This window comes from Balearica regulorum, chromosome 3 (genome assembly GCF_011004875.1).
Source record: "Balearica regulorum gibbericeps isolate bBalReg1 chromosome 3, bBalReg1.pri, whole genome shotgun sequence".
NCBI classification, from domain to species: domain Eukaryota; kingdom Metazoa; phylum Chordata; class Aves; order Gruiformes; family Gruidae; genus Balearica; species Balearica regulorum.
The window spans coordinates 38576022-38602218 of record NC_046186.1 but is presented as its reverse complement, the minus strand read 5'-3'; the positions used below and the strand labels follow the sequence as shown (position 1 = coordinate 38602218).

The following is a 26197-nucleotide window of genomic DNA, read 5'->3' as shown; positions in this document are numbered from 1 at the left end:
TGCTAGCCATTGTACACTGGCTTTGAGTGCATAAGCTGAGTTCTGTTCGCTGTGTTTGAATGGTGTAACTATTTTCACAGTACTGTCCATGCTCCCAAGGAGGAATCTCATGGAGGACTCCCTAGAGACAGTCTCTTCTTACTCTTCTGAGTTGTTATCCCAGAAATGATAGAATATTTATGAATTTGTAAAATCTTAATGCACTTTTTTTTTAATAGCTCAAAGGGAGAGAAACTGAAAATATTTTGGACACATTTATACTTTAAATATTTGGAGATGGGTGTGGACTTGATTATTTAGCTGAATTTTGTCAAGATTTGAAGCACTAGCTGTCGACATTGAATGCCAGGAAATGTAGACATTTTAAAAGATACATATGTGTATATATGTATAATTCATAAAACAATAATAATTCCAGAAGTATAAAGTTGGCTGCAGTCCTAGTTTTTCAGTTAAAAATAATAGTACTGGAGATATTGAGTGGAATCTCATGGCATTAAAACTGTTTTACCAGATCATTGCTAGATGCTTTTCTTATTTAGTAGACTTTAAACATTTCCAAGAGCTCATTATTCCCATCTCTAGGGAAGAGACTTTGCAGACAGCTACAGTTATTGTACATCTTTCCTGGCCTTCTTTAGGGAAGTGGGGGGAGGGAAACAGTGTAATGGATATATGTTTCCTGACCAAAAAGTCCATCCCAGTGTCAGTGTCTTTTGAGCATTTGGATGAGAAACTGAATAAATTCAACCAAAAAAACCCCCCTGATTACAGTAGCCAGTGGCTTGGCCCAGATGATCTAGCTCCCTAAATCATAGAGGGGAGAGATATAGAATGAGGGGACACTCTTACGCTAGCATTGTCAAATTGTGAGTTTACAGAACTAATCTCAGTTCACCATCTGATCCCAATTTTAAGTTGAGTTCAGTTTATCATTGCCTGTCAGAGCCCTGAGACAAATGAAAACAAAAAGAAATTGGCTGGGTTTCTGTGTAAGAGGAAATTTTCCTGAATTCTAGAGGAGTTTCCTCCAGAATCCTGAAGGATGATGTTCGATAGCAGTGTGATCTGGTACTGACAGCTGTCCCCATGTTCGGTGGCTGTCTTTTCACTAAGTGGCTGGAGTCAGATGGCAGCTTTCCCAAAACTTGTGAAAACTACATTTTGCAATTTATCATTTTCATTGATATATATCACATAAATTGTAACTTTGCTGGATTATTACAGCTCAAAAAAATAAATTATGAAAATGCAAGGTAATTTTTCATTAAGGGAGTTCAGATGAGCTTCCTTGATAGTACATGACAGTTTACATAAGAAGAACTGCATTTGATAGTATAGTTATATTTAGTATGTTATGGATCATATGCATCCATTGAACTGCAACCAGAGACTGAGGGATGGATTTTGGGGCCCACCTCAGATGCCACAGTGAATGTTTAATGTGAGCATTTAAGTATCTGCCTAATACTGTGCAAGTTTGAAGCATTATTAATTCTATTAACTCCTTTCTTCATAAGACTTCTTCCCATGTAAACATTTCTTCCCAGAACGGTAATGTGCGTAAGTGTATTCGCTTTTGCATGACTGGAAGAAAAATGATTGTAGCATGTTCCATCTACTTCCTCCCTGCATTTTTGCAAAAATAACTATTTAAAGGGTTACCCAGTGTTATTGCATTTACAGGCACTCATTAAGGCTGTTGGGTCACACTGTACTTTTGTGGGTGTTCTGCTCTGGCTGTCATCCCAACATGTAATGGGTTGATAGCCATGAAAAGAACATGTGTATTAGGTGAGTAACGGGAAAATAGCTTTCAGACAGGTAATTGAAAGAAACAGATAAAATTATTACTATAAAATAAGCATAATTCAACTTTGGTTGCTTTTTTAGACTTTGTAATCTAATACTGTGAATATGTTATCAATCAGACCTCTTTCAGAAAACTCACAGTCATAGGAAGTACACAGACAATTCAGGTGTTCTGCTTTATGCTGCGTAATAATAATTGCTGCCATGGTAAGGAAGCTCTAGTGGAACTTGTTTATTCTCAAGAAAGCACTACAGGAAGAAAAAAATACATTTATTTTCTCTATTATGGGCTGAATTACATGGTGTAGGCATTGCACAGGAATAGAGTACTTCACCATATTTTTTTCCACATCCACATATTTTTTCTGCAAAACCTATTAAATGCCGTTTCCTTACTCCAGAAATTAAGTTTCTGACTGGCTTGAGGTGACTGGGTGGTTTACCTGTGCAAGACAAAATTCTTTGAACTCTTCTGTGATTTATGATACTGCTTTTTGGGATGCAAGGTTGCCTCAGGAAACTGAAGAATCCAATTCTATAGGTTTGCGAATGAGTAGCTGTAAAGAAAAGTCGTATGAACTGACATTCTTATACTGCTCTAATATGACCAGTCTCAGTAGGTGCTACACAGTCCTGTATATAGCTCTGGAGTACTCAAAAGTACTGTTATATGTTGACCAAGTAATTCTGACTATGGCTGTGAACATTTCAGTGTTGACCAAAGAACAGAAGTCAGATTGTTGACTAGTATAAAGGAATATTAACTAATCTTAAAAGACAGATGGATCTCTGATTAATAAATCGTGAACAGGGGACGTGAACTTTCTGAAGTAACTGAGAAGTATTTTTTTTAAAGCAACATATCCTGAACATGCCTATTAAAACAATCCAATTCTCTCCAGTCATCAGAATACATATGTGTTAATAACTTAGAATGATTAGTCATAGAATTTACCAGTAATTGTAAGTAACAGGAAGATTTTTGCTTCAAACACCAAAATAAGAGAATCTGGTGTTAGTATAAATGTCTTTACTTCATGATTCCCCTCAGTTCTCCAAAAAGGGTCTAGTTTCAGAAATACTGTGCATCTTCAGTGGTTGAATCCAGTAGGAATTCCAGCAGCTCATCTCTGAAAAACCAATTTACCAAGTACACTAAAGTATATATATTTCTTTTTGGTCGGATTAATGTTCAGAAATCCAAGGAGTAAGTAAAGTGGAGTTATATGCAAAAAGGCAAATAATATAGATAGAAATAGAATTTAGAAAGAACTTAAAAAAAAAAATTCTTTTTCATTATCTGGTGCATCCTACTTTCTCAGTACCATGAAGTTGGTATCTGAGCCAGCTAATTTGAAGTGCACGTATATTCTGCAAAGTCTATATACTACAGTCATATCCAAGGATCCTAGTGTAGATATATCATTAGTCTCTAAACAGCCTGAAATAAAATCAGAGAAAAAACTGCATCTCATTGGTGTGCTGCTTCTATAATCTAAAATAACATGTTAAGCATCGATTTCTTACTTCAGTCTGGACCCGAAATTAGGAGACCGCTTGGTACACATCTAAGGTTCCCGAAGGAAGGCCTAAACAGCCCTGTGAAAAGGGTGGATAGCATTGGGCTTAGCAGAGGATTATAAACAGTCCGAAGGAGTGTGCAGCCACTTCCTTTTCTCACCTACTCCCCGAATATAAGAGCTATAATTTTATGCATTACTCTTTTGAGATCACTGATATAATCCTCAGGATCTTGAATATTTGAAGAGACTATGAGGAGGAGCCATCTAAAACTTCTAACCACCTGTTTAAAATGTTAAAATAGAGTTAGAACTCTTCCGAGACCTTAATTTAGTCTCCAATTAACCTTTTTTTCCAGTCATTGTTAATAAATATTTGAATATAAGTTTACCAGTGAGACAGCTTGGACTGAAAAGTTTGAACTTGCTTCAAAGGCACATTTAAAGAAAGCTAAATTCATAATGATAAAATGCAGCCATTGCCACTAGCACAGGCTGCAATAATATGTCCAGTGCAGGTCAGCTGAAAGTGTTGCCAGTTTTTCAATGTAAAATACAATGTTCATACTTTTCCTTTCTCTCTAGGGATTTCAGAAAGCTCCTGTTTCTGCAATGAAAGCAAAGGCGGCTATTATTTCTTTATGATGACTTCTGGAAAAACCATTACTCTTATAAATATACCATTTTATTGAGCTTGAGTATTCCACTTCTGTGGCAAAACCTGTAAACATTCCTCCAATTTTTCCCATGTATAAATCCAATTATGGGTGATTTTGAAGTTAATATGTGAAGTCTTGACTTCATTTAAATATTAATAGTGGTGGCAACTTTTGTAGTATCAAAGAGCCATGAAAAGTGTTTTTGTTAGTCTTTGAAGGTTTACTGTTTGTGTGGAGTTTTGAATATTATGATGTATATAAACCATAGTAGTAAAGTTAAAATAATTTGGTTGGTAGTAATAAAATATGCATTTCCCTTAAATTCTGGCTAATATTTTCAAAACAGTTATTTACTTAGCTGCTTTAGAAAAGTATTCTCTCCATTTTGTTTCCTTTCTTACCTTTAAACATGTAATACTGAATCTCATCAGTACAAAGCTTTGTTTAAAAATCTGTGACATGCCTCTGACCTAATTTTCCATGGTCATTGGTCCACGCATTGGAATGTGGGTTTCTTCTGTGAACTCCTCCCTTTCCTGGTCCAGAATAACCAGAGTCTCGTCCATCACGTGTGAATTTGGAGAGCAACCAAGCAGTTGCAACCCAGTTTTGTAATGTCGGTGTGATTGGTCAGAACACCACATGTGCTAAGGGAAATGCAAAATTTTCTATATTTGAGTGGGAAATGCTCAAGTTTTAGACCAACCATCACAAGTCTAGGAGAATGTTTCTTAAAGGCAACTATGTAGAGTCTGTGGAGCATTTCTGAACTTTTATTAATTTCTGGTTTTCTTCTGAAAGATAATGATTTGCTTTAGCTTGCTCGTGCCAACTGCTGCAGATTAAATGTATATTTATTAACTTGAGTTGCTGTTTCACTTGCAGAACTGATTGGAAAAGCTTTTTATTAACACAGAAGGGTAACCTGCTGGCATAACCCAAAAGTGCCTGGTGCATTAATCTTTAGAGAATCTCTGATCCTCTTACAATAAGACATGGTATGGAAGCTATAATCCAGATTCTCAATGTTTTATATAACTGCCTAGGGAAGGACAGAAAGAAGGAAGGATGTTGTCTGAGGAAAAGCAGATCACCGTTCCCAGGAACTGAAGAGTTTGGCTGAACACATACTTAAAGGCGTTTCTATAATGTTTTCTGGTTTGGGGTATCTGCTGTGTGATGTGCACTGGTAGTGTTACCTATTTTTATTGCTGTTTAATTCTGCTGAAGAGCAGTGAGCTGGAAAATTAAATGGCACTCTAGCAATGCTAATCAAACAGAACCCACCCAGCTTCCGCGAGGGAAGTAATAATGCTCTCCATCTCATTAGGATGTGTAAGATGACTGTGATGTCATTCCCTGGGCATAGTTCTTCTCTATGCTTATCTTTTATTAGAAAAGGCTTCAAAACATTTATAGTCTTAGATAATCTCCCTCTTGGATTACAGTAATTTCTGGCCTTTGTGATACACACCTGGTTTCCTTCCAGGTGGTCCAAATGCTGCTGCCAAACTCTGCTTCTTCTCCTGAGCTTTGTTCACACTTCCTCTTTAGATAATGTCCTCATTGGCTGCGCATTTACTACACCAAAATAATTTGTGTTCTTTCATGGTTCTACACAGCTTTGTTTCTACCTCTGTCTAATCTCTGCTTTAGTTACATAGCTCTGCTACCCACCATATCTTTTTCTTTTCCCACCTTTTTTCTTAAGAGGAATTTTTTTTCATCTTTGCATGTGGAAAGCCTTCCCCTCTTTACATCCACAACACAGCTTTTTTTTGCTTCCTTCAGATTGCTGTTCAAAACCTACCTTTCGTAAGTCCTTTCAACCCAACTCGATCCATATTTGATAATCCCTTATCTGTACAGCCCTTATGTACGTTAACCAGCTTGGCTGTGATATTTGCCAAGCAGTGGTATATGGCCATTACCTATAGCTTTCTTCGAAATACGTCTTTCCAGAATAGAGTTCCTCACTTTTGGTCCTTGCTTTATAAATTTACAATTGGCCACTTTGAAATAAAGATATTTCTGGTTTTGCCCAGCTTACAAGAGAGCACCCTATTTCATAATTTATGACAACCTCAATCTTTGTGTCACGTGTAAACTTTATTACTAATGATTTTATTTTTCCCCATGTTTTTGTTATTATAAATATTTAGTATCATTGTGCCTAAGCATTAATTCATACAGAGCTCACTGGAGGGATAAACACTGCTTTCTCTTTCTTTTTCTTTTTCTTTCTCCCCATCTCCTTCTATTTAGTTGCCCCTGGATGTGTCTTGCTATGATATTTAGATTGTAAGTAATGGAGAGCAGAGATTTAGTTCTATAGCTTAATTGTCTGAATGATCTTAAGAATGCAAATAGAGTGGAATGGCAAAAAGATCAAATGCTTAAGATATATTACAGAAAAAACATCCTAGAACCCATGTAGATGGTGTTCTTGGAAAAGAGTCAAAAGAGAAATTGGAAGTTGGATGTCCTTTGGGCCTATATCTGACACAAGAGTTAGACTACAGAAGAGACGTGGAACACTGATCTAGTATTTTCCAGAGTAATGCCATCCCTAAAGACAGTGAGATTGACTTCAGGCAATCATAAATGTCAAAGTTATTTCTTTATATGTAAAAAATCTCTGACCGGGATGGTGGCAGAAACTGCATCATCACAGCATGATTATGAAGAATTTTAAAACCACACAGGATAAGTTCAGATTTTGTCTCGGCAGACTTCTTTTTCTAATGCAGTGCTGGGCGTAAACCCCATAAACTATCTTGATACCAATGTAGCAGATGTTCTATACTTCTTTCTTTCTCCTTTGAGTCTGAAGAGTTGCCTGGAATAGGTCATCTTCCCTTCCTCTTTTGGATCAGAAAGTTCAGTGTGCTCATGGACATACAACTTACTGATTTTCTTATGAAGCCTTGAATCCCATGTTTCCCGGCTATAGTCTTTGACACTGCTGACTTGCATACTGGGGAAGCTGGTAAACCACAGACAGAGATTTGGTCCTTCAGCATCTCCTCTAAGTGTAATGACTAGAAGCTGTAGTTGCTCCTCTTCGTAAGGCTCTGAGAGGGTATTCTGTTAAGCAGACATCCTGTAGACTGACTTTGGAAGGAAAGTGTGTCGCAGGCTGTCGTATTTCTGTCCAAAATACAGAACTCCATACAACCACAACTAGCATCTGAAGAGACTGCTGATTCTCTCTCCCTGTGTATGGTTGCAGGGGCATTTATTCCAAGTCTAAGACGATGGTATACACTCCAGGCATAACATGCAATTCTGTCCCAGTGTGCTTAAGATGAGATGTGACACTTCCTTTCAACCCTTGTCTGTCTTCTCCTACTGAATTGTCACTTAGATCTCAACCCATGGAGTTACCCATCTTGGAAAATTATTTCATATGCCTGAGCCTCTTTTCATGAGTCAGTAGTATTGGGTTTGACTGAAGGTATTCCAAATTAATTTTCAGATTTTTTTAATTCCCCAGCTTTGAAATGTTGCCTGCTAAAAACAGTTTCTAGCATTAATTATCATTGTTATAATATATTGGCTACCAAGGGCTGGGGTGAGTCATATTACAGAATTCAGTGATTGCTAGGGCACTCAAAAGTCCCAGCTAGACGTTTGAGATAAATTTCTGTTATATTCTTTCGTTTCCTCCAAGAAATGCTTAATGAAAATAAAGATTGACTTGAGGAATATACCATGCAATCCACTTAGGGGTGTGGAATAATTTTCGCATAGGTAAGTGGTGATTGTTAATGCTATGAGCTATTTTGGAAAAAAAATCTCTGATGTGTCCAAGTTAGACTGCAAGTTTTCATGTTTTTAACTATAGAAACTTGAAATTAAAATCAGTAATTGTAAAACCTGTAAAAACACTCTCTTGCAACCTACTTTCCCCCAGTCTTGGGGGAATAAGAGGTGAGACTTAAAGAACCAGTTTCTTTACCCTAAAGTACCATGAGAGTATGTAGTCTCAAATGGCTTCTCAAATATCCTTCCTGAAGTCCCAAGATTTTGTCTATTCCTGGCAATTCTCCATTGAAGTTGATCCTGGAATAAATGTAATAGAGGTGAATCTTTTCTACACAGTGGAATAATGGCTTCATTGTGAAGTACAGGAGTTTCCAGTTTGAGGTTTCAGACATAACTGAGATTACAGTGCAAAGGCAGTATAGCACGCTGTGTTCGCTGTGGAACCATTCTGGAAGAGGAAGTCTGTTCTTCAGGTCCAACCCTGTGACGCGTCAGGTACTTCCAACTTGAGGCATCTGCGAGATTTAAAAGCACTTGATCCCTCACAGTTACAGTGGCGTATAGAGAACTAGTGAAGTTGTTGTAATCCAGAAGGGGGGAAGGCTGAAAAATGCTTTAGAAATGTAGTTGTTCTGGCTTATATGTATATAGAAGAAACCTCTTTCCCCCCCCACTTCAATTAGTGATGTTGAGGAAAGACCAGCATCAAGTCTAGGCATAATGGAGTTACTGATTTTATGTACAATAAAGGACTTTCTTCATAATTGTAGTATAGATCACCTAGACCTGCTTCTAAAGACACTAATGTAAGTGGAAGTGGGTTTGGCACTGAAAAACTAGCCAAATCCTATCCTATCCTATCCTATCCTATCCTATCCTATCCTACTAATTTTCATTAAGTCTCATTATTTACATATATATTATCACACTGCAAAATTTGTCCTGCCTAATTGGAGAAGAAGTAGGTCTTTGTATTATGTCAAATAATTAATGCTCTAAACATTATATGGTTGGTTAGATTTTATCGTCCGTATTCACCTGGAGTGCTGTATCCAGTTCTGGCCTCCCCAGTACTGGAGAGATATACTGGGGAGCAACTAGTGAAGGGCTACCAAGATGATGGACTGGAGCATCTCTCCTGTGATGAGAGACAGAGCTGGGGCTGTTTAGCCAGAGAAGCAGCAGCTCAGAGGGATCCCATCAGTGTGCACAAATGTTGGAAGTGAGGGTGTAAAGAGGACAGAGCCAGGCGCTTTAGAAGTGGTGCCCAGTGACAGGACAAGAGAAAATAGACACAAACTTTGTGCTTAAATGTAAGAGAAATTTAGGCTTAAGAAAAAAAACTTGTTACTGTGTGGGTGACTGAGCACTGGCACAGGTTGCCCAGAAAGGATGTGGAGTCTCTGTCCCTGAAGATATCCAAAAGCTGTCTGGAATGTGGTCCTGCACAGCTGGCTTTAGCTGACCCTGCTTGGGCGGGGAGGTGGAAGAGATGATCTCCAGAGGTGCCTGCCAGCCTTAACCATGCTGTAATTCTGTGATATTCAGTTGTAATATTCACAGTTCTCAAGTCAAACAGCATGCTGTCTAAATAATGCTTTCAAAATAGCAAGTTCCTTCTTCCTTAAATTCTGCATTTGCCATTTCTTTGGTCTAGCCTCCAATATGCTTCTTTTCTCAAGAGCAATTGATGTGGCAGGTACATTAGATATTTTAATGCCTTAAAAACACCATCAAGAATTTGGGGAGGGAGAGGTGTGTTACATAAATGATCAAACAGTGCAAAGATTATGGAGTGCATTTAATCTGTCAGAAATACTTTAAGTATTCCTGTTACCAACCTGCCTTTGGCATTTCCGAAAGGTCATTACCTCTTTGCCTTTTAACAGTCAAGGTGAAGGCTGTCAGTGGTGGAAGCGAGATTTCCATCTGTTCATTATACCTTAAGTAGCAGGGGAAAAGAGCAGATGTGCTGCCTTGTACTAATTTGGCTGTCCAACTGCATCTTTTATTTTAGGGAAAATATCTATAAACTCATACAAATATAATCAAATACGTAAGCAAATGCAGGCATCATGGTTTAACTTCCTAAAGCCACTTAGCAAGCTTCAGGATCTGGCAGAAGATGCAATATCTTTTCCAAAAAGGCATTGCATTTGCTATAAATCACTCAGGCCTGATTCAGTAAGGCATCAAAGCGTGCACTTAAGTTAAAGCAAAGGAATAATCCTGTTTACCCAAGCTGGAATTCTCATATGTTTAAATAAGTACCTTAAAAAATTGGCCTTTATTGAAGTAGTATTTTTAAATGCTATTAGACACAGTTAAATAAATACAATTGAAAAATGATTATGAACCTTTCAGATGTAGAATTATCAGCGAGGGATCTCTCTTTATTCTTGTTGCTGTAATGCAAACGCGCCTTCTTTTTTGGAAAGTGGGGAAAATTAGTGTCTGGGCAGTGAATATATGAAGGTTCATTCTCAAGAAAATAAGATGCAGCTTGTATAAGCAAAATGCCACCTTAAAGTACACACAGTCAATGCAAATCTAATTTGTGCAGCCAAATGGAAACCTTTACCTTTTCCAAGTGCAGCTCTCAGTACAGAAATCTGAGAACTTTCCCAGAGAAACATTTCATGTCCCGATTTAGGAATCGAGGCTTCTTGGAATAGATGGTTCCACCAATCACAGTAGTTATGACTACTGATATATCCATAGCATTGTATCTTTCACCCTAGAAGATCTATGGAGGACTTCCCTGTGACAGCCCTGTGCTATTGTTGACCACCGTTCAAGTGCTGCTGTACTTCTTTTTGATAACTTTTGTCAAAATTTAGACCATTAAAAATCTTATTTGTAAAGTGTGCAGGTGCATGCTAACACAGAGGAAACCTCAGAACTGTGGATTTCTGATGCTTTTCTTGGCAAAGTAAAATTCCTGACAATCTAAACCAGACGGTAATAATCATTGACTTTTTAACACAAGTTTAAAGATTGCAGTCCTGAAGCGACCAGGAAACACTCATCTGAAACCAGATTCAAATTATTTAAGCTGTGTAGGGTGACTTATCATACAGTGTAATGTATTTTATATGCTCTTTTTTTGATAACAACAGTTCTTTTGAGGATTAGCGTAAAACCATTTAATTAAAATAATAAGCTTGAAGGGCTTACGGAGGACCACTCTGTATTTTGGGAGGGCAAGACGTGACACACACTTTTAGCTACAGGTAAAGATTCATGAGGAATAAAGCTATTCATTATTTCCAGCTGAGATGGATTTCTTTCTTGATTCTCTGTTTTTCGGATTTAGCCTGCTCAGATACTTGACCAATCCATCTGTTTAGTACCCTTTCCTCCCTCAGCCAAAAGTGTCACAGTGCCAAGTCTCTAAAGAAGAACTGAAGAGGCTGAAAAGAAAAAAAAAAAAAAATCTCAGATCATCTGTCTCAAATCTGCACTCATCTCTTTTAAGTGAATATAAAACTGAAGGTAATTTGAGATTGTTCTTTGGTCTAAGTCACAGTTAAGGCAGCTAAGCGGTAACACTGGAAAAAGCAGTAGAATAGCTGGGAGCGGTAAAATTACATTTTCAGGCTCCCAGAGTTTTACTTTAGACTTAGGTGGGGTCAGGATCAGGTAACAAGTGAACCAATACAAATTCATGAGAAAACGTCACAGTAATTCAATTTGCTGTTTATTTCAAATCCACGTGGAATGTTTTTTTTAAGAAGGAAAACCACCAAAATGTACAATATAGTTTTCTTCCTCTTCAGATTTAACCTGAACATTAGCCAAGCCCACATATCTCTTTGTTTGTGGAAGTTTGTTTTTTCATGACAGTGATCTAGTCTGCTGGGGCTGATGTTTGTGTATGTCAAGAACTGAGTGTAAGAGTTTGGCTCATCTCTGACTTTGTGAAATTTCAGAAGTATAATTTATTTGTATAATGTGCATTATACTGTATCTCAGTACTGTGTCATCCAGCCACCTTCCTCCTGAGGGGACTGTTTCACAGTGGAGAAGGAGGCAGCTTGACGCAGTCCACCATAGGAAATTAATTTGACAGCACTCGATGCAAGATCTTAAGGAAGAGAGAGGTGGGTTTATGTTACAAGATCTCTAAACAAGTTGATTTTACTCAGTCACTCACACCTGTGTACTTCTGATGCTTTCATCAGAATGTATGTGTTTACATGGGCTGGACAGGATTGCTCATGTGCGATGCTGAAGGCAAAAGGGCCCTGGCTGTCAAGTCCTCAGTGCTTTTTCTGGGCTTCTGGTGGTGAGTGGTGATAAACTTGATTTTACACAGGTCTTTTATGCCTTTAGGTTCCAACAGCTATGCAGGCATGGTTATTTTGCCTCCAGGTTTTGCTTACTTCAGCTTCCATAAATTTTAGGCGAGTCTACTGTCCGTTTGTCTATGTGTCCTCATGTTGAATTTCTTCGAACTGTAACATGACTTCTTGCTGTGCCCATAAGATAAGGAGTGACGTATGTGATGTGCTGCGATAGCAAATTGCTTTTGGCGCTCTTCTGCTGTTGTCAAGGTGTAGAGTCCTGGTCCAAGAGTTGCCTGTGCTGTGGCCTTACCAGAGCTCAGGCCTACTCGTCTTGATGTAAATGAGACATTTTTAATTTTCCTGCAGTCATTCTTGTCCTCTGTTATCCATGCGTGCCACTGTTTTCACCTTTTTTTTGCTGCTGCTTCCAGTAGTGCCTACGTTTCCATTCATGCTTCATTCATACCAGCCTTCATATTTCTGTTACAAGACTCTATACATGTCCACTGGAAAAGTTAAAGTTATGATCAAGCCCAGTTCCACAACATTGTTGTGTCAAGTACTTTAGAACAAATATCTAAATCCAAATTAAAATAGGAATATTTTTGCAACAGGAAGAAATGAGTCTTTACAACAATGTTAACTTAACCTTAATTATTTCACAGTCTTTATATTTTACAGCCCTGAGACATCTGATGGTTAATTCAATCAGCTATTGAAGTAGAAGAAATCTAGTTCATGTTCTCTAGTGACCGTCAATATTAATGCTTTAACAGGACTTTGAAAATGCACAAAAAATTAGACAGGGTATGTTTGGAAGTGTTTTCAACTTAATGTTTCAGTAGGATGGACTTCCAAGACTTCAATTTAAAGAACAAGAGTTCCTTGCTACAGAGTGTGATGCAACCAAGCTGATGAAAAATTAAGTTAAAAAAAAAAAAGACCATCTTTTTCTTGTAGTAATTGTTTATGTTAGCATAGCACAAAAGCTTTTGATTTAATTCCCTTTTTGCATAAGAGAAGTCCTTTATGTAAATAGTGCCTGACTGTGGACAGAGATTCTCAACAGCTTCTAGGACCACAAACCACAAGACCTTCCTAACCCAGCACCGCTCTGCTCCTAAGCCTTGCTATTCCCAAGACCTGTGATGTCCACACATGTAGCAGTGCTGTTGGCTGGGAAAAAAAAAAAAGGGGGGGAAATGATGAGCCATCTCCAGCCCATTCTCTTCACTACTCCTGGGATAGAAAGGCCATGGAGATGAACATCAAACCTGTTCTGGAAAGGGAAGGCGCACGCAGAGGAGTGTTAGATGCACTGGTACAAAGCAGGGCTGCACTGCAGAAACTGTAGCACTGCGGTCGTGCCAGGGAATAGTAACATGGAAAGTTTTTGTAGAATTATATTTCCTTAAGGAGAATGTGAATGAAGCAAGGGTCTGCTGCTGATGCTAGGGTGGGTGCTAAATGCTGCCATCTCCCCAACCCCCGTGCCTAATTCAGATATGTACTGAGCTCATCAGGGAAAGGAGTGGTTTGGAAACTGAAAATGGGTATGAAAAATACTCCTAAAAAAGTAAATGCTTTCTGTAGATAAAATAAAAACAATGGCTGCCTGCAGGGGAACAAAAAAGAAATTTAAATAGGGTCATTCATGTGGAGAGAAGAGATGCTGACAGTTTCTTTTAAGTTCTTTAGAAAATCTCTTCCTGTGAAGAATGTCCTGTCTCCGACTTGCTGGTCCAATTCAGGACACAGAGAGAAAGTTATCTGTAATTTAATGATACCTACTTCTGGGAAGGTATTTACATTGTAGCACTGGCTAGAGCTGAGTACACCTTGGACAGATTTCTGTCCTGTGCAGCTGTAGCACATCAGGCAGCGGGAGCGGTGACTGCAGTAATCTGCCGCAGAGCAGCTGTGGTGCTTGGTGGAGGGTTTCTCATCCTGGCCCCCTTTTTCCACAGAACATATAAGTAGCAATTATTGTGGAAAATGCTATCCCCTTCAGTCAAATTTGGTTGAATTTAACCAGCAGGTTAAAATTGCAGTGGAAGAGGTGCTAGGATGGATGTATGACCTCATTGCAGCAGTTTATGAAATGAAGATAGCTTGGGGGAGAGCAGGAAGAGAAGACATCCAGGTCATAAGAGCTATCAGAAGGGAAGGTGGGAAGGCATCCTTTCATGAAAGCCGTGGCACAAAGAGGAGTTTATAGCAGTGGCCATTACGCTTTAAATCTGTTTTGAGCAGTAGGATATATGGAAATGAACAAGCTTACAGCGCTTGGAATGGGGAGGAAGATCATTTCCATATCATCCTGGCGTGCTATAAATGTTTCTGGCTGGCGGAGCAGCTGCATGACGCACGAGGCAAGGGAGAGAACGCCAATGTTGCTATCATTTTGGTTTTGATCCTTCTTAGGAATGGGTGTCAGCAACCACTTCTGATGGTTTTTAAGGCTTTTTCAGTTCCAGGCCTGTATGAACAAAGAAAATAGTCAAATAGGATTTTGGAAGCTCTAAAAACCTAAAAAGCAACCACTTGTTCCTTTAGGAAGGTTTCCAAAACAATGGCTGGCAGTAAGAACAAATGATCCAAATATATTTCCAGAAAAATTTCTTAGCTGTAGAAGTAAGCATGGATTTTCCTGATCATATGGTTTGAATTCAAAATGATGCCCAAACTTTTATAGCTCTCACTGGATTCTTGAGGGTTTTCCCTGTTTGAGGTTCTTAAGAGCATTGGGTTGCCAAAATGCTAGTACTGTATATCTGGGATGGTTAAAGAGCTGTGGACATTTTTCTTCAGCCTGTTACATAAAGATATAATCTCAGAATGATTTGAAAGATTAACATTGCTGTCACAGACAATTGAATATAAATTTATGTATAAATGGGGAAAAATAAGCTAAGATTGTCTCACAAAATATGTTGTAAATTGGGAGAAGTATTGGAAGCAGTGTTTTCTGGCAACCACACATTATTCAGTGGGATGGTTCTTTTTAATCCATTGTCCAGCTTTTGCCTCCCATACTTGATGACAAATCTGATGTTGTATGCTCACCACCACTCTTGTCCGTATTTTCTGTCCACAACAGAAAAAGAAAAGATGGCTTTGAACTTCTGTCCAGCTGGATCCTGATTCAGACTGCCTGTATGTCTTGGAGCAGGAGACTAAGATCCAAGTACACAAAAAGGCGTGGGTGACAAAACAGGATTTATGAGAGGGAACAGTGATCTGGATTATCACTTTCTAGGGACGATTTATGTATGTTTAATCAGCTACTACAGTGACAGATCCCAAACAGGCGGAAGAGAGGAATTCACAGCTACAAAACACTTGCCTGCAAGAATCCAGCAGGCCTAGCCAGGCTACTCAAGCCAAGCTATTGCTATCAGAGAATTGTTTTCCAGAGCAAGAAAATAGTTAAGAATTCACTAGGGCATTTGTTATGGTTGCACACTGAGGAGGAATGTCTCCCAGATTTTCATCTATTTTCTTAATTTTGGTAGTTTAGGACTAGATCTGTCATTTCTTCAAGTGTTCTGGTTAAGACAGTTGATGCCCACTAGATAGGTTGTCTCTTCCGTTTATTTGTACCACCTTTTTGTATGAGTATGCATGTTAGTTATGTGTTTCTCCATTTCCCCAGTTATCCCCTATGTGTCCCTGGGTCAAGAGTAGTGATAGCTGGAGAAATGTTATCTCTGTTTTGGGCAAGCGATAAGGCATGGTATGTTGTACATTGTAACATGTTACATGTTTGCAGCATTGTAACTACATACAATGTCTGCTTGCTCCCGTGACTCTATTGGTGACACACTCAAATTAAAAAGATTTTATGGTACATTTTAAATGTGTATGCCTTAAAATTTCAAATAGGAAGGTGAAACTCTCCTAAGGTACATAATGATCAAGTTTACCTACTTAGATAAGCAATACACAGGTTAACACCCTTATTTCACACTATGTCGTGGTTTTACCCCAGCCAGCAGCTGAGCCCCACGCAGCCGCTCGTTCACTCCCCCCCATCAGGATGGGGGAGAGAATTGGAAAAATTAAAGTGAGAAAACTCGTGGGTTGAGATAAAGACAGTTTAATAGGTAAAGCAAAAGCCGCGCGCACAAGCAAAGCAAAACAAGGAATTCATTCACCACTTCCCATGGGCAGGCAGGTGTTCAGCCATCTCCAGGAAAGCAGGGCTCCGTCATGCGTAATGGTTACTTGGGAAGACAAACGCCATCGCTCCGAACGCCGCCGCCCCCCCCTTCCCCCAAGCTCCTTATAAGCTGAGCATGACATCATATAGTGTGGAATATCCCTTTGGTCAGTTTGGGTCACCTGCCCTGTCTGTGTCTCCTCCCAACTTCTTGTCCACCCCCAGCCATCCCGCTGGCAGGGCAGTGCAAGAACCAGAAAAGGCCTTGGCCCCGTGTAAACACTGCTCAACAATAAGTCCATAGAACAAAAACATCTCTATATTATCAATGCTGTCTCCAGCACAAATCCAAAACATATCCCCACACTAGCTGCTATGAAGAAAATCAATCCTCTCAGCTGAAACCAGGACACACTAGAACAATATCTAGTCCGCTGCGTTTAAAATACGGAGAAATATCTCATACAGCATTTTCTATCATGACATTTCCTTGTAACTTTGCCTCCTAATCTTCTGGCATGCAACTTCAGACCTTTTCATTTTAACATGCTCCCTGTAATAGTCAAACACAACCATTCAATGGTGTTTTTAAATCTGATTATTTAATTTGTAGCAAATCTCAGTTACTTGCTTCTGGACTTACCTGATCAGTCACTCCGTGTCATCTGAGGAAACTCAATGAAGTCAATCTGTGCCATAGCTGTATAGAGTATTGATGATAGATGTTGATTGTCATGTTTTAGGATAGCTATGTGCTTTGTTTTCTCTTTCCATAGGGTTCGAAAGATAATATGAATTACAGCACTGTAGTGGCCCACAGTTGCTGGAATTTGAGTGGTTTGGAAGGCACAACAGGATTTGATGACTGCACATGGGCAAGCAATAAAGTGCTCGGTTCCCTTCTCATCCAGCCTTTATTTGTCTACCATACCTATCTACGAAGAGGTGCAATTCCAAACTGAAAATTTGTGATGACAATAGGGTATGAGGTGGAAACAGAGAGGACATATTCTGCTTTCATTAGGGTTGATTCAAACAGTTTCCCTTTATAGTGGAGAAACCATGACCTAAAACCATCCATCAGAGAGCGATAGGAGTGGAAGGTTATTGCAGAGTGATGCTGGAAGGAAAGTGGAACTGAGCTGTTGGCTGTGAACATCATTTTAGGTTTTGGCTCAACTTTCTGCTGTTACTACGATAGTAAGATGTGGAAGTCATAGAAGATTTGATGGATGTTTTAGTATGGTCACTGCTTCCAGAACCATGTGGTCCCTTTGTAGCCAATTCATTATTGCAAGGGGATTTTCCAGGATGCCAAAGATTAACTATTTTGTACTACCTCATCTGTATGTCTCACCTGTTAGTGGTTTTGAGAACGGGAATACTCCAAGCAGAGAAACACAGTGTCATTTTCTTGTCTGTCATGAGTACCCAGTGACTGGATTTGATTAGACTTTTTTGAGGACATGTACCTCAAACTTCATGAATCTTATGAAGTACTACCGGTCATGGGCAGCACTGAAGTATCAGGTTTTTACCTGGGTGTCATGTGTAACATTTGCAATGAATAAGAATGCTGCTTAGAAATTTTTCTGTTACAATACCAAAATCTCAGAGGCCCAGAATTAGACTGCCTGCATTTTTTCCATTTTAATTAAACAGCCATGATAGCTTGCTCAGAGAATTAGTATGGATAGTGTGCCCAGTATAGGATGAGTGTTTTCTACAGGGACGTTGATTTAATATAAATCACAGCGAGTTTTGATCTGTGTCTACAAAGGCAATGGGTAAGAAAATGGAGAAAAATCAAATGCAGATGAGGAAATGGAATGTTATATATGGTAAAATAAAGAAACAGACATTGGCTTAATGACATCCAAGAAACACTTCTAACCAAGCTCCAGGATTCCAGAGTGTTAATCTCATTAGTTTCATATTATTATCCAACTGTCAGCTCGTGGACCCTTATGAAATCACAGAAATTCATGTCAGATACTGAATCAGGTTAGAAATTTAAGTTAATTATTGAAAAGTAGCTCCAGTTTCTTATTAGAACTTAGTTGTGATTTACTGTTCTGAATTACTGACTCACCAAATACTCTTTTAAACAGTTGCCTGTCATTATGCTGCTGAAGAAGTCCAGGTTTTTCCATAAAATCTGAAGATGTATTTATTTTCAGCAGGGATTACCATTCCTGCCAGTGGAATCCCTGTAGTTTTGGCTAATTGTAATACGACTGTAAATACGTGATTTCCATGGAAATTAAGTTAGTCACAGGAATTTTTGTCCTTTTTTTAATATTGATGGCTTTGCATAACATGATTGCCAAACACATGTATGGTTTAAAGAAAAACTCGATTAACATTAGAGTAGATTATTTATACTGAACTGCTCAGTATACAAATATATTGCTTGTCTGGGTGAAGCAGGAACTGCTTGACTGTCTTGGATTTGTGCTGTTAGCAGATAAGGGAAAGCCTCCTTTAGCTCAAACAGGACGTGTGCTGTTGAGATCTTGCCCTGTTAGACCCTAGTGGTAATAATTTCATAGAAACACCTTAATGCAATTTTTTTTTAAAGTTTTAATCCAATGGTTCCTTAGCCTGTGCAAATTGCCATTAGGTTTATTTAAGTTTAAAATACTTTTTTTAAAAATAACTTTTCTTGTAATATTATTCCAGGGTGGGATAATATGATGTTTCCAGATTCAAACTTGTGCAGACAGTTTTAGTACTAAGCCTATATTTTAAGCTTTTTGTGTTTTACTTTTTTTTTCCCATATGAGATTGGCAACATTCAAGTTATGGTTTGGTTTTTTTGTGGAGGGTGTTTTTTTTTTTTTTTTCCTGTTGCCAGTGTGCTGTGAGTTTGAATTCAGTCTTCACATAGTTTTTTGTCTAGAAATGTCTTTGGTGTTTTTTGGGTTTTTGTTTTAAGAAAGTGTTTGAAAATGCCATATGGGAATGTTAAGCAAGGAATCCAGAGACAGTACTATTATGAAATGCATCTAAGGACTGGAGGATGCATAGTAGTAATAATAAATTAATTTAACTTATTATTAACTTTCATTTTAGGAGTAACCTCACTGGCACACCGGGGCAATTTTTTACTTGTTAGGTATTGGCATATGAGTCTAATGCCCACAGTGTGGAGTTTCCTTATTAAAAAAAAAAAACAAACCTCCTGTGTTCCTCTCAGTGATAATTTTTAGGTGTATTTGGGATGTCTGTTGAAGTCAACATAGGCAACTGCCTATACTAGAAAAATGCTGTTGTTTGCTCCCTGTTGGTAGTGCAGCCTTGGTACGCAATGGGCCCAAGGCAGCCAGGTAACACAGTAAATTTTGTTTCCAAGAAATGTAGTGATTGGCATTAACTTTGAGACTGTTACCACAGGGCTCGTCAAGAGTTACTTACCCATGCTGTTGAACTGACTTAGAGAGTCATATCAGCTAAATGACAGAAATTGTTCATCTGATGCAACTGCATACTATATTTTTAAAATATAGTATATAGAGATTTCAAAGTACTACAGGAAATAATAATTTGTATTGTTTCATGATAGGACAAGGGGTAATGGGTTTAAGCTGAAGGAGGGCCAATTTAGATTAGATGTTAGAAAGAAATTCTTTACTGTTAGAGTGGTGAGGCACTGGAACAGGTTGCCCAGAGAGGTTGTGGATGCTCCATCCCTGGAAGTGTTCAAGGCCAGGTTGGATGGGGCTTTGGGCAACCTGGTCTAGTGGAAGGTGTCCCTGCCCATGGCAGGGGAGTTGGAACTAGATGTTCTTTGAAGTCCCTTCCAACGCAAACCATTCTAGGATTCTGTGATTCTATGATTAGCTACAAGGATGAGAAAACATTGAAATGGATGATAATACTGATTCTTAGCCTACTGTTTAAGAAACATCTGGTATCCGTGTCAGAAAATCAGTTTTGACGTTCCAGTGAAACAGTAGATGTAAGAAATGTAGATAACCTCCTTTCTGCAGATAGTCAAAGTTTTAGTGTGTGTTACACAAGTGTAACTCGATTCAAATTTGCAACTGTCACTTTCCTTCCTTAAAGTGTTCTCACATGTTTATCATTTGTCTAGATTAACCGTGTCTCTGATCAATACCTCTTCTATAGTAAGAATGGTCGAGCATTGTGTTGTGAGTGATGTCCTGCTGCTGACCTGCGTAATGACAATAAAATAAAATCTTTGTTCTGAACGTTACCTTTTTTGTTGTTTTGTTGTGTTGCCTTCCTTATGGGGCCCATTTTTTTTGCACACCGCTTAGCAAAGACTTCTGTTGAGATGTCTGCAGAGAGATGAAGGCCTTTTCCCCTGATGTTCTGTTCTTAACTTAGAACTGAGTAAAGCATATTAGTAGTCTAATTATGCCTTCTAGATAATTTATATGAATGTAAAGATATAGAATATTACAGAAATATTAGTAGATGTATAAGTCATATTATACTTCTATTCAAAATCTGATTGTAAATGTTAATAGCTTTTTAATATACAATTATGTATTATTTTTAATGTCATGCACAATTTTTTGTCTTTCTAGGTATGGCATGAACTGCCTCATTCAATTTGAGGATTTTGCTAATGCTAATGCATTCCGCCTCCTGCATAAGTACCGTAATAAGTATTGCACTTTCAATGATGACATTCAAGGTAACAGACTCTCCTCTCCTCTCCTCTCCTCTCCTCTCCTCTCCTCTCCTCTCCTCTCCTCTCCTCTCCTCTCCTCTCCTCTCCTCTCCTCTCCTCTCCTCTCCTCTCCTCTCCTCTCCTCTCCTCTCCTCTCCTCTCTCTTTTTTCTCTCTTTTCTCTCTTTTCTCTCTCGTGATGCTCACAAGCCAGAAAAATGAGTCTTAACTGGTGTACCAGAGGGAAAAAAATGTATCAGCTTTCTTGTGATATTTGAAGATGTTCAATACAGGTCACATTTTGCCTTGGGTTTCTGGTGAGCTGTCTTTGCTCTTAACCTTTCCCCTCTCATTTGTGCCTCATGCTTTATTTAGATGTTCACTCTTCAGGGTTTTTTTTAATAGTTTAGTGTGAATGGCTTTCCCATGGAAAATAATAACTTCAGATCTTTGGGCAAATGTCAAAGCTCAAGCCTGGACTGTACTTCCCTCATTTTTTTTGTCACTGCAGTGACAACTGCTCCACTGTTCCTCCATGTGACAGAGATTGCTTGATGAATGTCAAACCGTATTTCGGTTCTTAAACTGACAACTCATTTAAATATCCTTCTAATTTTCCTTGCAGTCTGAGGGCTGTATTCAACTTTAGAGGGAAATTATCCCCCTGACTCTGCTTTCCCATCTGAATCATTTGTAGCAGCTTAGAAAAGGAAAAGATCTAAGATGGGAAAAGTCAGCAAGGGGGATTCCCCCAGTGCTCAATCTAGACAGGCATCTTCTCCCTTTCCTCCTGAGAAGACAAGCAGAGCTGAAGTGGTGGATGCTGCTGCTTGGGTCAGGAAAAGAGCACTGGAAAATAACTTTCTCTAGGGCAGTAAGTGCACTGGCTTCCATCCTTGCGAGGAGACTGAAGTCAGATGAACTGCTGGAGAGAGGTACCCAAGGAGGGCTCTGAGCACCCAGCTGCCTCATGTTTCCTTGGGTAGATGGAGGTCCTCAGCAGTGACAGGATCAAAAATGGGAGTTTAACTGTCTTCATTTCTAACAGTTTGCAGTGACACTTTAAGCCAAGCATTAGGAGCTTGAGTTTTCCAGAAGTCATGTTTGAGTCATTCTGGGACCTAGGTCTTATTTCAGGGACTCAATGCATGGTGGTGGATTCAAATAGCCCTTGTCTTTCTGATGTTAGGGATTTGGCTAACCACATGAACTATGTTTCTGTTACAAGCCTGGCTGAGTTTTACTCCTGCATCTTAAACAGATTATGGAGGACAAACTCCCAGATGGGAAATTAATTATAAAATGTCATTTCCATTTGTAAGAAGCATGGTGCTTCTTACCCTGCAGGGTTTCAGTGTAGCCATGGCTACGGCAGTCCAATACAGCAGACCAAACAGCATCGGGAAGTTTCCCTAGTTGTTTAGAGACCCAGCTCCCACAGGGAATTCTCTTTCCTTGCAGGACGAAGGTCCTCACCCCAAATCAGAGAGAGACTCAACTAGAATGTAGTTTCAAAGAAATGGAAGGGAAGCATTTTAAAACCACTGTGTTCTCTCTCATGCACCTTGGAAGGAGGTGTCTTCACTTTCAAAACTGTTGGAAGGTATCTGTTTGGCTTTTGGCTGAGCTGCTGTAGCAGCTGTCCGTCTTCCTTATTCAGTTTCTGCAGTCTAATTTGTGTTTGTGGGTCTTCTGATATTTTCATAAATGATGTCTGGGACTTTTGCGTGATCTCCATCCTTAATGCTTGTGTATCTTCCAAGAGATGAAAGCGGATGCATTTAGTCTGCTCTGATCTCTGTCGTTTTTTATCATATCCCCATAAATGCATAAATATCAGTATCTTTTTTTGTAAGATGTCATCTTCCCCTATACGTGACAGTGGAATAACAACAGCCATAATATAGATCCAGTGATCTTTTCCCCCTCTTTCTCTTCCAGCTTTATAAACCCTAAGGATCTTTCACCTGACGACTTTAATGAGGATAGATGGTGCTAACTTCTTTAGCAATCCTTAGAGATTTTCGGTTGTTGAATGGCATGATTTTTTTCCAGGCTACTCGAAAGAGTGGCCTTCTCTGAATGCAAGTTGTATTTCCTACCCCTAGAGCAGTAAAAGCTGACAAGTAGCATCAGGCCAATAAAAGCAAACAAACAACATTGCATCTGCTTTGCCATCATCTTCTGAAAATAGTGCTTACGGGATATTTTAAGCATAGTTTCTCCTAGTCCAGATATTGGTGAAGCCAAAGCTACTTTAATGATCAAAATAAATGTTTAATATGTTTCATGGAAGGGCTTGAGGCTTTTTTTACTGCCGTAGGATATCCAGACAAAGGATTCCTGTATATCTTGGTGATGCAATGAGGACCTTTAAGTACCTCAAATGTAAAAAACCTAATATACAACCCTGAATCCTGCCAGACACTGTAAAAGATAAAGAAAATATGGGAAGCTGTATACCCATTTGCAAGTAGTAACTTGGACAAATGCAGTTGCTTTCTGGTAGCTTGCAGCTGTTTGCAGGGTGTCAGCATGCCCCTAACTGATGCCATTGCAGAACATTTAGAAAAAAGTGTCTGCCAAAACATTGATCTTATAAAACCACTAAAGATTGGCCATTAAGGGTGACCTATAGATACATTTAAGAATTTCTGGAAACAGTTTTGTCTCCATCCCTGCTACAGCACAGTCATATCCTTTACTTTGTGTGGTGGGTTGACCCTGGCTGGGGGCCAGGTGCCCACCAGAGCCGCTCTATCACTCCCCTCGTTCTCTAGACAGGGGAGAAAAAGTACAACGAAAAGCTTGTGGGTCGAGATAAGGACAGGGAGAGATCACTCACTAATTATCGTCACGAACAAAACAGACCGAACTTAGAGAGGAAATTCATCTAATTTATTACTAAGCAAAACAGAGTAGAGGAATGAGAAATAAAACCAAATCTTAAACCACCTCCCCCCACCCCTCCCATCTTCCCAGGCTCAACTTCACTCCCGGCTTCAACCTCCGCCCCCCTCAGCGGCACAGGGGGACGGGGAATGGGGGTTACGGTCAGTTCATCACACGGTGTTTCTGCCGCTTCTTCATCCTCAGGGGGAGGACTCCTCTCATCCTTCCCCTGCTCCAGCATGGGGTCCCTCTCACGGGAGACAGTCCTTCACGAACTGCTCCAGCGTGGTCTCCTCCACGGGGTGCAGACCTTCAGGAACAAACTGCTCCAGCGTGGGTCCCCCATGGGGTCACAAGTCCTGCCAGCAAACCTGCTCTGGCGTGGGCTCCTCTCTCCACGGATCCACAGGTCCTGCCAGGAGCTTGCTCCAGCGTGGGCTTCCCACGGGCCACAGCCTCCTTCAGGTGTCTCTACCTGCTCTGGCATGGGGTCCTCCACGGGCTGCAGGTGGAATCTCTACACCCCCTCATCCTCCCTCCATGGGCTGCAGGGGGACAGCCTGCTTCACCATGGTCTTCACCACGGGCTGCAGGGGAATCTTGCTCCGGCGCCTGGAGCACCTCCTGCCCCTCTTTCTGCACTGACCTTGGTGTCTGCAGGGTTTCTTACATCTTCTCACTCCTCTCTCCATCTCCAAAAGCTCTCTCTAACTGTTTTTTTCCTTCTTAAATATGTTATCACAGAGGCGCTGATTGGCTTGGCCTTGGCCAGCGGCGGGTCCGTCTTGTAGCCGGCTGGCATTGGCTCTGTCAGACACAGGGGAAGCTTCTAGCAGCTTCTCACAGAAGCCACCCCTGTAGCCCCCCCCCTACTAAAACCTTGCCACGCAAACCCAACACACTTTGGAAAAAGCTTTGTAACTTTTTCTATGTCCCCTCTCTGTACTCAAGGAATTGGGAGAAAGGGTGAACAGGATTCTGACCAACTGCTATAAATCTGTATTGGAATAATAAAATTGCTCTTATTTTATCATTCTAGAAAGCATCTTCATTTTTGGATGGGTGGTGAATTTTTTCCTTCTGCAATTATTATCATTTCTTCATATTTATATTTTTAAAACATTTTTTTACAAACACAATAGCAATAATGTTGGTTTAGGGAGAAAATATGCACTTATTTCCTTGGATTCTTGTTTGGTTTTATTTTGACCACAAATCGGCTTGCTGCTTTTTTTTTTCCCCTCTCTAAAACATATAGAATATAGTTTTTGGAAATGAAAATCAGTGAAAGCCTTGGGTTCAAAATAAATACTTTTATCTGGCTCTCTCTAACTATTGGAGAGCATTTTCCAAAATTGGGGCTTTTTGGATCATAATTTCCTATATGGGAGAAGTATGAATTAATATTGTAATGTCAAGCTTCACAACATTTAGAAATACCTGAATTAGATCAGGTTACTAGCTTTGCTCATCTCCAATATATTTAGGAAGGAGGAGTCATAAGGAGAGGCTAGAATTTTGTTTCAGATATGAGATGTAGTTTGTTGTTGTTGTTTTTCTCTTCAACCTTTGCGTGGCAATGGACCCTGCCAAGAAGAAGAACTGGGGCTTGTGTTGCCAAACAAAGCATTTATAAGAACAGAGGATGTTCTCTGCTTGATCACCCCTGGAAGGAGGCAGGGTTGGAATTCAGAGTGTAGGAGATGATTGAAAATCGCCTTGGAGAAACTAAGCTGTTCCCTTCCCTGCTGCAAGGATGTTGAACAAATCTCTTAAGATCGGTTAAAGAAGAAGTCCTAGGTACAAGTCCAGGATTGCAGTGTCGGAAATCCTGCTCACAGGTGGGATCAGCTCGAGCCATACCTGCCTGCCCCTCGTCAAACCCTGCTGGGGCAGAGCAGGGTGCTGTAGCACTCCCTTTCCACACCCAGCCTGGTTTTTGGTGTGTCTGTGGAAAGAGTTTTTGCTACTCGAGCATAGTTGCTGGCTTAAGGCAAGTTTGCACGTCCTGGGAGCTGTGCATTTGTTTTGCAGGGGTCTCTCAGCACTTACCACATGGTAGCTGGTTGTAGTCATTGATGATGTGGATAAATTTGAAATAGTGGCGTAAATTTCTCTAGCCCTGCTGCCTCTATGTAGGTCAGTTATTTCAATTACTTCAATTGTTTTGATTTTTTTCCCCCCACCCCTATTCTTTAAAATTGTCTCAGTGGAAAATGACAAACTTCTGCAGTATAAGCTGATCTACATAAAATAAGTATTATGCAGTATAATACTGTAAGTTTTTATTCTAGTGTTGTAGCTCTACTTCAGTGTGCCCACAGTTGCAGTGCTTTCCCGCATTATGGGCACAGAGCCCGTATTTTATGCCAACAAAAATATTTACACGGAGAGATTGCACTGGATTGGAATTAACTTTGGTATCCATTGTGACCTTAGATGTCATTAGTTTTT

At 39.7% G+C, this 26197-nt stretch overlaps 1 protein-coding gene across 1 annotated transcript in view; it reads left to right on the top strand.

Moving 5' to 3' along the window:
• ME1 (malic enzyme 1) overlaps positions 1 to 26197 on the top strand; it is a 194522-nt gene that overhangs the window by 133769 nt on the left and 34556 nt on the right. Inside the window, exon 7 of the mRNA XM_075747600.1 lies at positions 20767 to 20876. Coding sequence (XP_075603715.1) covers positions 20767 to 20876 — 110 coding nt within the window. The remainder of the gene's footprint in view (positions 1 to 20766; positions 20877 to 26197) is intronic.